This window comes from Hemiscyllium ocellatum, chromosome 9, assembly GCF_020745735.1.
Source record: "Hemiscyllium ocellatum isolate sHemOce1 chromosome 9, sHemOce1.pat.X.cur, whole genome shotgun sequence".
Taxonomy (NCBI): Eukaryota; Metazoa; Chordata; class Chondrichthyes; order Orectolobiformes; family Hemiscylliidae; genus Hemiscyllium; species Hemiscyllium ocellatum.
The window spans coordinates 51,481,536-51,493,758 of NC_083409.1; the positions used below are offsets into that span (position 1 = coordinate 51,481,536).

General features: G+C 39.4%; 1 protein-coding gene across 1 annotated transcript in view; it reads left to right on the forward strand.

Annotated features, from left to right (window-relative positions):
* The window catches only part of hmcn1 (hemicentin 1), a 610,612-nt gene that overhangs the window by 189,371 nt on the left and 409,018 nt on the right, over positions 1 to 12,223 (forward strand). Inside the window, exons 9-10 of the mRNA XM_060830300.1 lie at positions 1,747 to 1,891; positions 4,948 to 5,069. Coding sequence (XP_060686283.1) covers positions 1,747 to 1,891; positions 4,948 to 5,069 — 267 coding nt within the window. The remainder of the gene's footprint in view (positions 1 to 1,746; positions 1,892 to 4,947; positions 5,070 to 12,223) is intronic.

Genomic DNA, 12,223 nt, shown 5'->3' on the forward strand with positions numbered 1-12,223 from the left:
CACAGCGGGTGATACATGTATGGAATGAACTGCCAGAAGACGTGCTGGAAGCTGGTACAATTGCAACATTTAAAAGGAATCTGGATGGGTGTATGAATAGGAAAGGTTTGGAGGGATATGGGCCGATTGTGGGCAAGTTAGGTTGGGATGTCTGATTGGCATGGATGAATTAGACCCAAGAGTCTGTTTCCTTGCTGTACATCTTTATGACTTTGTGACACTATGAATATTCTATCTGCTTATCCGGTATGATCCCCCCGGTTTTAAAATATATCCATTCATGTTGTGCATCTACTTGTCGTAGTTTATGTTGTCTTTGTGTTCTGAATTTGCACTTTGCCAGAACCTGATCAGCAAAGTGTGCTTCATTGTGTGAATGCACATGCTTCAAGTCAGGTTTGCAATTTTGCTCATAAGTAGCAGACCATCTCGGATCTAGAGAAAGTCTGGTCATTGGTCATTGACTAAATGGTATTTACTAGTTCATACCTAAAATACAGCAGTCATTTATATCTGCCAATGATACCACTTTTCCCCTGAAGACAAAGTCCATGATTTGAGGTTGGTTTTAGCTGCCGCCAGTGTCAAGTATGGTGTATTCTTTCATTTTGTACCAGACAATCTATTGTTGGAAGTAGCATTGAAACATTAAGAAGGGGTCTATACAGTTGCAGATGCTGTATTATATATATTATCACTTGACAAGATTCTCCAAAAGTATGTCGCCAAAGTGGAGCAGCTGGGGATTAACAATTTGCTTTAATAAATGTAACGCAGTTGACAAGAAGGAAAGTGGCAGAGCAGAGGCTGATAGCTAAGTTCCGTACCCATAGGGAGGGCCTCAACGGGGACCTTGGGTTCATGTCACATTACAGGTGATCACCATTGCACTATACACACACACAGATATTCCTACAGACACACACACTCTCACATACACACGGACACAGGTACACACAGACGCCCACACAGACACCCACACACACCCTTATAGACACACACACTCCCACGCTCTCACATGCACCTCCTCACAGACTTAAGACACTCTGCACTCACTACACACACACACTTTCTCACACTTACAACCCCCACCCCAGACAGAGACAGACAGACAGACACACACAGACAGACAAAGACCCACATGCACACATATATTTTGTGGGGTGAATTTGTACTTGCAGAGTACTTGCACTTTGCTCAAAAACTGCATACATTCATGTAGAACTCTGAGCTCAAAAACTGCAGGAATTTATGTAAAACTCTGTTATCTCACTTTTTAGATTAGAATCAATCTAAACATCACGTCATAGACAGAGAACACAGGGGGCTAACACCTTCAACATATTGTCTAGCTATCACCATCTTTAACAGCTAACCCGAGAATGCAACTTGTTAAAAAAAGGTTTTGTGATTAACACATGAAAGAAGTGAAACTATCACGATATTCTAACAGATGAAAGGCTTAACAGACAATCAGTTTTTCAATGTATAATTTCAGTTACATCACACTGCAAATTTTTGCTATAAATTCTGTGTAACGATCAAGCCCTCCACTGTCACCTGGTGAAGGAGCGTCGCTCCGAAAGCTAGTGTGCTTCCAAATAAACCTATTAGACTATAACCTGGTGTGTGTGATTTTTAACTTTGAACACCCCAGTCCAACACTGGCATCTCCAAATCATTCAGAAAATATGTTGACTGCTTTTTGAAAAGTTACATTATAAAAGGCACAATCTTTTTCATTAGGTCCACCAAAGGTCGTGATGCCGGCACAGACTCCAGGATACTATCTACAGACAGGCTTTATCATATGTAATGTGGACAGCCTCATCCCCTTCACATTACGTTTCAGCAGAGCTGGTGCAAAGCTAGGAACAGATCAGTTTTTCAAGTATGTATATTTGACCTGTGGTTGTCTTGTTGCATGCTGTGATCAGGATTATGACTTGTAACCATCCAAGCTTGTAGCATGATGCGTGACATATTATACAATATGCATTCTTTGTAATACATTTTGAGACTACCAAATGAACCAAATGTATTGAAGAATCCAAAAGACATTTATTTTAACATTGCTATACACAAACATTGCATTCTTGCTTCATTGCCTGAAAATTAATGATCATTGATGTGATTCCCTAGACTGTTTGTGGTTAGTGGGATGATGAAGTCCTATGGGACATTCCTTTATAGCACATGTGTCTGAAACAGCTTTTCTGAAACTACAGTCCATTGTAAGGCACTATCTGATCTGGGACAAAAATAATACTCATTGTGTTGTGCTCCTTGTGTTGCTAAGTCATTTACCAATGAAAAATTCAGATGTGATCCAACACAAGAATGTCATCTTTTCCATTTGCTCTGAATAGGTCTGTTCTTATTTTTGTTCAAGAAGTGAATCGAACATTTTGTGGATATTGAGATTCCCTTTCCTGCTGAGGTTGATGCATTTGACATGTCTCTAATGCTTTCAAAAGTTGTTGAATATCCTGATTCAATGCTGGCCAGTACATTGACTCAAGTTCACCATCTTGAGTGCCCCTGCTGTAATATAGACATGATACCTTGGCATAATGTCCTTGCTATTAGGAATTGCTTCCACTTTAAATGACTTGTGATATACCGAATTTATCCTGTCTGAATGGATTAATCTTCTCAGATTAATGCTATCAGACATCTTTGGATAATGATCATTTGCAACTTTTGTAGCTGAGCATCTTTGGCAGCTGCTGATTTGTAATTAATCTCACTGGCTCTGGCCAAAGTATAACTGGTCAACCTTAAGAACGTCTTCAAAGTTTTAGTCTAGAACATCAATGTGTAGATCAAGAGGGATATTTTGCCCTTCATGTGGGTCGGGTAATCTGCTTAGCATATCAGACATAGTCACCCTGGTACCTAGCTTTTTCTAACTCAAAATTATGTCTTTGAAGATCATTGGCTGATGCATTATGTATACTCCATTCGCCATTGGGGCTGTGGTTTGAATCTCTCGAATTGTGACTGTAATAAGGTCTATGCAAACAGTTAAATCTGCTATTGCTGGACCATATGTATCTACCAGCTATAAGATTTTCAGAAATCAGAATGAGCTTGCATAATGGCAGTCCAGTGTGATTCTGTCAATGAATGCAATTGATGATCTGTGATCTGCTATAAGTGGCATCTCATAAGCTGTAGAATAAGTTGTATGTAGAGGGACATGTGTTTCAGGATGCATGAGCTCCTGTGTTGATTTTTATGTTTAGTCTGTATTGTATTGACCTTTCAGGATATAAGATATTAATGATTCTGATCACCTTATACAATTAGTGTGGTGTGACAATATGAAATCCTGATCATCATCCAAATGTTCCTTATTCTTGGTTGACTCTGAATCTCACTGATGTGATTGTGCATCACCTTAACACCTTTTTATCCCCTTACTACCAGTGTTGCATCATCTCTTTGGTTTTTTGTTCTGGGGTCTGGTTTGATCTTGAACCCAGATTTCCTGCATGTATGCCCAATGTCCTTCATGCCACGTGCTTTACAGATAGCTAAATAAAAAAGCTCAGCAGATGTTTGGTAGCTGTGATGAACCGCATCTGATTTTGTTGGTTTGGTATGCTTTGCTGACCATAGCAATTGTTTTGGCTGTACCTAAAATATGTAATTGCTGTTGCCTGCCATTAAGGCTTTATACTTGGGTCCATCCTGAAATAATATTTTAATGGTATGAGCCATTTCCTGCCCAAAAGATCCTTCCAATTTATTTTTTTTTTAGTTAGTGTAAGGGCAACGACTAACTCAATGGGCTGCTTTGACAGTTCCTCTATGAAAGTTACACTTGTGGCCTTTGCTGTGGCATCTTCTGACAAACTCTTGGAGTTGCAGTCTATATGACATGAGTTTAAGTTTCTTATTTTTAAAGTTTATTCTTACCTTGGACTTCTGGCAACCTTCCAAATCTCTCTGGATCTTTCTAATCATCCACAGAAAGACCAGATCTAGATATCTTGTAAAGCCTCTCCTTGCCAATGGCAAGCAAGATTTTGAGTTTTTTTTCTTGGGATAATCTACTGATTGATTTATAAAATAAAATGCTGATCATTGTTTAAACAGTTGCAACTCAGTAAGGGTGTCAATGGATACCAAATTCATAATAAAGTTTTTGCTATCCATGATTCCCCTTTAAAATCTTTGCACTCTGACATGTTAATCCATTACCTGATTTTGTGACAGTGTAAAGTTAAAATTGTTCCTTTCTTCAAACCAAGAACTTTGTAGCTGTTGGTATGAGAAAATGTTACTTAAAGGGGGGACTTGAACCCAAACCTCTTAATCTAGCATTAAAGGTGCTACCGCAGCACTATAAGAAACTAAAAACTGTGACTTACATATCAACTTTAAAGAACAGAGTATTCTAGCTTCCCAATTCTGTATTGAAACTTGACTTGGTGTCAATTTTTTAAAATTAGATTACGTACAGTGTGGAAACAGGCCCTTCAGCCCAACAAGTCCACACCGACCGTAGAAGTGCAACCCACCCAGACCCATTCCCCCCTTCACAATTTAACATGGCCAATTCACCTAACCTGCACATTTTTGGACTGTGGGAGGAAACCAGAGCACCTGGAGGAAACCCACACAGACAGGGGAAGAATGTGCAAACTCCACACAGAGAGTCACCTGAGGCAAGAATTGAACCCGGGTTTCTGGTGCTGTGAGGCAGCAATGCTAACCACTGTGCCACTGTGCCGACCACACTTCATAATCTTCCTGAGAAGTGACTTGAGACATTTTATTACCATTAACGGCATAAAATAAATACACATTATTGTAGTTAATTATTGAGATTCTATTAGGTTAACATTGTTTTCCTCTTTCAATCAAGTTATTATGAGTATGATTGTGTACTTTATTATTATAATTCACCGGATTTAACCTCCTGTGTTTCTCTTGAAGGGAGTCGGCCACTGCACGTTTGGAGATCCCTCAAGTTTCTGCAGTGCATGAAGGGTTTTATGAATGCATTGCAGTTAGCAGTGCTGGCACCGGCCGTGCACAAACCTTCCTGGATGTGTCAGGTCAGAACCCTTTTTTATATACATGTCTCAGTTGTTACATGTGTAAGGGGCTCTATTTTAAATAAAAAATAAATGCAATATTATGTGGCTTTATGATCTAGAAGAGAATACAAAACTGCTTAATAGCTATTTTGGTTAACTCTGGAACTGTGTTTGAACAGTAGGGAGTGACACAAAGAACCAACACTCCTGAGTTGTATTGCCAATGTATTTATCACTTTCAGCAAGTGACACCAAGCAGCATAAAATACCAATATAAAAAAACATAAAGTAGAGAGTGTATTAACATAGTAAAACACATGGCTAAGCAAGAATGATACCAATGAAAGGCATTTTGGATACTTTGCTCCTAGTGCTCAGTATCAATCAGGAAACTAACCAAAAGTATGAACACAGAGGTAGGATTTTTGGAGCATCATAAAAGAGGATACAGAGGTTGAGAAGTTTAATTAGGGAACAGAGATCTTGGAAATTTATACAAATTCCTTGTTGTGAAATGATGCAGCCATCCTAGTAAATCTGTAAAATAGTACTTTCACCACAGCTTTTGAAAGACATAAAATTAAAAGACACAGTCTTGCCAATGGTAGGAAATAATTTTAATCTACATCATCTGCGGGATTAGAAAATGGCGCATTCAAGATGGAACATATATTTTTCAATCCTGTTCACACTGGCCATCATTTTATGCACTGCAGCTTGATTATTGACTCAAAGAAATGCAAATCAGGAATATAAATAATAAGTGCTGGAAATGTTATGCAGGTCTGCCAACATCTGTAGAGAGACAAACAGGATTGACCTTTTGAGTTGAAATGACTGTTTGTATTTAGAGTCATATTCAATTTGAGACATTAACCATATTTCTCTCAGATGCTGGCAGATGTACTGATTACTTGCAGCACTTACTCTTTATTTCACATTTCTAGCATTTGCAGTAGATATTTTTAATCAACCTATTCAGCGATGTTATGACATGCCTGTGAAGTAGGTTGGACTCGAATCCAGGCTTTCTGTCTCTGAGGCAGGAACACTATCACTGTGTCACAAAACATCTGCAGTAATTTGCTTTTACTTAAATGCCATCAGGGTTGTAGTGATTGCAACAAGAACATAGAATATGAATTCCTTCACTGGACCAACTTAACAGCCCCAGCTGATAGAAATAAATATGAATGTCAGAGGTTCTTTTCATTCCTCAAAGCCGGTTGTGTCAAGTACGATCATGTGTAAATAAAGGGTGGCTTGGTCATGGGATACCGGCCTCTGTGGAGTTATTTCAAGGGTCATGAGACCTTGAATTGGATTTTAAACAAGGAAGCTGCAATGGTTTTTGTGTTGGCGAAGTCAGGAGGTTAAAATGTTCCTAAATTGCCATTTGGGGAATTTTAAAAACTTGTTGTCTTCTTCTTGAATTGTCATTAAATGAATGTTAAAAGAGCATTTTTGTTGTTCAGACACATTTATCAAAGTTTGGAATTATGCTTACAATTTCAAATCATCAGCAGTGGCTGACTGAAGGGATCTGGAGGGAGAATTAACTTTAGATATAGATTTATAAACACAAAAGTGATCAGGGGAACAGACTACTTTCCCATCAGCTATTGCTTCCTCAAAGGGCATTTGCAGTCAACATGACAAATGAGATGGACCTCGTAGGACGTACCTTTGGGATGGCCCTTCACTATGTTTTCTTATTTGTTTGCCAAATCTGAGTTATGCGAACCTAATGAACAGTAAAATTGTGAGCACAAAGTTTTTTTATTATTTGTTTCCATGCTGAAACAAACTTGTGTCACTATGCTCGTTTTATCTGATCTTTAGGTGCAAGTACTGGAGTAGTGCACTGTGATCATGTTTGATAGTTGCATATAATAGGTAATCATGTCTATTGATCAGGAATATCCATCACAACAGAATATTAAAATGTGAAGGTATAGGTATGTTGAACATTTCATCTTCATTTTTTGGCAAATTATGGTGATGCTTAATATCTGAGGAAAAATTAAAATTCTGGATGGTATTTAAAAACATCTTCAGCTTTACTTAATTTATTAAAGCCCTGGAGTTATGCTCAACCATGCATTTCATATACCCATTTAAATGCCATTCCACAAATTGTTGGACTGATCCATAGAAACATAAAATGATCCAAGTACAAAAGTTTCCAGTTATGGTGGAAATGGCATTCATGATACCAATTATCAATGTCATTGTCCCCAGTTTGTGATGGAACTTGAATTGTCCTAAAGTAATAAGTCCAAGTTGAATGATGCAGAATGCAAGTGGAAACTGTAATGTTTAACTGTAAGTAAAACAGTATTGTAAACCTGATAACATTGCTGAAAGCAGAATTCAGGGAGTAGGAGTGAAGTTAAAGAGGAGGACTCAAAAGTAGTGATCTCAGGATTGCAACCAGTGCCACGTGTTAGCCAGGGTAGAAATGAAAGAATAGGCAGGATGAACATATGGCTTGAGGGATGGTATAGGAGGGAGAGGTTCAGATTTGTGGGACATTGGGACTGGTTCTGGGGAAGGTGGGACTATTACAGATTGGACGGTCTACACCTGAACCAGACTGGAGCTAATGTCCTTGGAGAAGGTTTTGCTACTGCTGTTGGGGAGGTTTTAAACTAATGTGGCAGGGGGCTGGGAACCAGAAGAGAAGACTAGTAGACAGTGAGGTGAAAACTAGAGACTGTAAAGATCATGAAGTTAGCATTACCAAGGCGAAGAGTAGGCAGACAGCAAATGAATGCAAAAGAACTGGCAGCCTGAAGTGTGTATATTTTAATGCAAGAAGTGTGATGGGAATGGTAGAAGAACTTAGGGCTTGGATTGGTGCCTAAGAGTGTGATATTATTGCAAGCACAGAGACTTGGTTGAAGGAAGGGCATGATTGGCAACTAAATGTTCCAGGATATTGATGGTTCAGATAGGATAGGGAAGGAAGTAAAAGCGGGGGAGGAGTTGCATTGCTGGTCAGGGATGATATCACGGCTGTGCTAAAGGAGGACACTATGGAGGGCTTGAGCAGTGAGGCATTATGGGTAGAGCTGAGAAACAAGAAGGGTGCAATTACATTGCTAGGGCTGTACTACTGACCTCCCAACAGTGAGCATGAGGTAGAATAACAAATAGATAAACAGATTATAGAAAGATGTAGAGACAACAGGGTGGTGGTGATGGGAGATTTTAATTTTCCCAACATTGACTGGGGTACACTTAGTGTCAGAGGTCTGTATGAGGCAGAATTTGTAAGGAGCATCCAGGAAAGTTTTCTAGAGCTGTATATGAATAGTCTGACGACGGAAGGGGCCTTATTGGACCTGGTATTGGGGAATGAGCCAGGCCATGTGGTAATAGTTGCAGCAGGGGATTTCTTTAGGAATAGTGACCACAAGTCTGTAAGTTTTAGAATACTTGGAGACAAAAATGAGAGTGGTTCTAAGGGAAGAGTACTAAACTGGGCCAAGGCCAACTATGTCAAAATTCGGCAGGGGCTGGGAAATGCAGATTGAGAGCAGCTATTTGAAGGGAAGTCCACATTTGATATGTGGGAGGCTTTCAAAGATAGATTGAAGACAATGCAGGATAGGCATGTCCCTTTGAAAACAAGGGATAGGAAAGGCAAGATTCGTGAACCAGGGATGACAGGAGAAATCGTGTCACTAACCAAGAGGAAAAGGGAATGCAATGTTGTCACTTCTCTCAAGAGGGTTGGAATACAAAAACACCGTTGTGCTACTGAGACTTTATAAAGCTCTGGTTAGGCCCCATTTGGAGTACTGTGTCCAGTTTTGGTCCCCACACTTTAGGAAGGACATACTGGCACTGGAACGTGTCCAGCGGAGATTCACACGGATGATCCCTGGAATGGTTGGTCTAACATACGAGGAACGGCTGAGGATCCTGGGATTGTATTCATTGGAGTTTAGAAGATTAAGGGGAGACTTAATAGAAACTTACAAGACAATACATGGCTTGGAAAGGGTTGACGCTAGGAAATTGTTTCCATTTGGCGAGGAGACTAGGACCCATAGACACAGCCTTAGAATTAGAGGGGGTCAATTCAGAACAGAAATGCGGAGACATTTCTTCAGCCAGAGAGTGGTGGGCCTGTGGAATTCATTGCTGCAGAGTGCAGTGGAGGCCGGGACGCTAAATGTCTTCAAGGCAGAGATTGATAGATTCTTGAAGTCACGAAGAATTAAGGGCTACGGGGAGAATGTGGCTAAGTGGAGTTGAAATACCCATCAGCCATGATTGAATGGCGGAGTGGACTCAATGGGCTGAATGGCTTTACTTCCACTCCTATGTCTTATGGTCTTATGGAAGCGTACATAAGGTCCAGGCAGCTAAGAACAGAATGGGAGGAATATTGAGAGAGTAGGACCAATGTTAAGTGAGGAATCAAGCGGGCTAAAAGGGGTCATGAAATAACTTTAGCAAGCAGAATTAAAGAGAATACCAAGGCCTTTTATTCATATGTAAGAAGCAAGATGGTAACTAGAGAAAGAGTTTGTCCACTACAGGATAAGGAAGGAAGGTTGTATGTTTAACCTGAGAAAATGGGTGAGTTTCTCAATGATTACTTTGCATCAGGGTAGATAGAGATAAGCTTTTTCCCGGGTGAGGGATTCAATAACAAGAGCCCTTGAGTTCAAGGTGAGAGGTGAAAAGTTTAAGGGGGATATACACAGAAAGTACTTTACAAAGAGGCTGGTAGGTGCCTGGAATGCATTGCCAGCAGAGGTAGTAGAGGCAGGCACGGTAGATTCATTTAAGGTGCATCTGGACAGATGCATGAGTAGGCGGGGAGCAGAGGGATACAGATGCTTAGGAATTGGGTGAGAGGTTTAGACAGTGGATTTGGATCGACTCAGGCATGGAGGGCTGAAGGACCTGTTCCTGAGCTGTAAATTTTCTTTGTTCTTTGTACTGTCTTCCCTAATATTCATCACTACTCAATGATGCATTTTGACAACTAACATGCCTAATTAACTTAAAGGTTCAGAATAACTTTATAATTTTAGCTTTCAATTAGAAAAAAGTTTGAGTATCTGTACGGGCTTCTGGATTAAGGCCATCTAACTGCGTCGTTGTCGATTCCCATGCTGGACTAATCAACATATGAATGCCTAAAATTAAATTCACTAAATTGCCTCTTGTAAGCCACATGTGGTTTATGTTTTGTGATGAATGCATCTCAATCTTCAGACACTCCGAAACACTGGCTACAGTTGCAAAAATGACCACTGCTCAAACTTGCCTTGGTTTCTAGATTGTGGCAGAAGTCTTGTTCTAAACAATTTAACTTCCTTTTGAGCAGAAAGTTGGCTGTAGGGAAACCGACATTTTCATCAGTGGGCTTATGACTGTGTCTCATTAGCTGGGGAGAGATGATTCCCCATGAAAGCTGACCCCATTCTCTATCGTGGAATGCCAGTTACCTCAGCGACAGCAGATGACTGAGTTTTCCTTTCCTGAAAGTCTGTTCTGAGTAGGAAATATTCCAATGACATGTTTGTAAAGCCTGACAGTTAAAATTGCAGACTTGATATTGCTGTAAGTGGATGGGAATGTAACCGAAACCAGTGATGCTGAACCAGTTAATATTTCAGATGGTCTAGTAACAAGAATTAAAAATACCCTAAGCAGTAAAATTAGCCAGGCTGATTTCTTGGTTGAACAGAGTCGTACAGTATGGAAACAGACCCCTTTGTCCAACCAGTGCACGTTGACATGTTTCCATATTAAACTAGTCCCACCTGCCTGTGCTTAGCCCACATCCCTCCAAATCTTTCCTATTCGTGGACTTGATGAGTGAGAGTGAGGCTTTCAAATTGATTTGACTATAGTCACTTGAATGAGCCCCTGTTAAATAAGTGTCAGTCAGACAGAAATAAAGCTCTCTAACTGTCCATAGAAACCTTTTAAACATTAATCAGTATGCACTATCATCGAAACACTACAACAGTTGGTAAATGTATTTTCAGATTTACACAGTAATCTCCTTACTGTCACTTTCTGTGTCATCTTTGATTTGTTCAGTCATTCTGCTTTGATTCATAATTGAAACATACTCAACTCTTATCATTTCTTTAGGTGAGGAAAAAACAGAACTTCTTTGACTGTGTAGACCTTACCAGCAATAACATAAATACGCTTGAAATCTTTACGACTTGCTGATTCTTTCAATTTATGTTGATTATCCATGGGCAACAAAATGTTTGATAGAAGTATATTCACTGCTGGCGTTTATCAGTCGATTTAATAATGAGAAATAGACTTTCATTACAGTGCCAGGAACATTCCTGCTGGTCCAATAAATTTATGAGACAAAAGCTAAAATATTTAAGGCAAGCTGTTGGTTTCTGTTTTCATGTGAGAAGTTGGCACAGACTATGGATAAAGGACTCACTCATAAATAAATCTACCATGGAAATATTTCTTGGACATTTGAAGAATATAGATCCTAGGTGTCAAAAGACTTTATGCAAATTACTCAACAATCCCAAAGCATAATAAATGACAGTGTATGTAAATTGATTGCTTTTTTCCTCCTGCACACAAGACAATGGGGTAATGTTTAACTCCTTTTTACTCCCTTACTTTACTGAGATAGGCAAAAGGATGTTCTACAAACCCAGATTTTTGGATTCTGATTTTTGAACTTAATGCACAGCAACATTCTTTTAAGGTGATATCAAAGGAAGGGCTTATTAAAAATACATACAAAGTGTAGGGGAATTGCTTCACTACTTTATTCACATGCACAAGCATGCAAGGCAGAAAGAGGAGAAAGGGAGGGAAGCAAATTGCAACTTATGAATTTCTTTTTTAAGAACAAAAGCAAAAATATTGGTATTGGTTCATGGGACATAAGAGTAAGTCACTTTCCAATTGGAAGTCTCTTAGTTGCTAATCATGCAGCTATTAATTTCCTGGGAGCTAGGATGTAGATGGACGGTGAAGACGCAGCAGTATTTTATGTACTTAGAGAATTAGTCCAGTTTGAGAGACAAAATCTGCTATTCTTCTTGGGATGAGCTTTTTGCAAGAGAGATGGAGATAGAATGCAGTTCTTATAATGTTAAGACAGTAACTAACTGAGAACACCAGAAATATATACTTAAGCAAATCAACAAGCT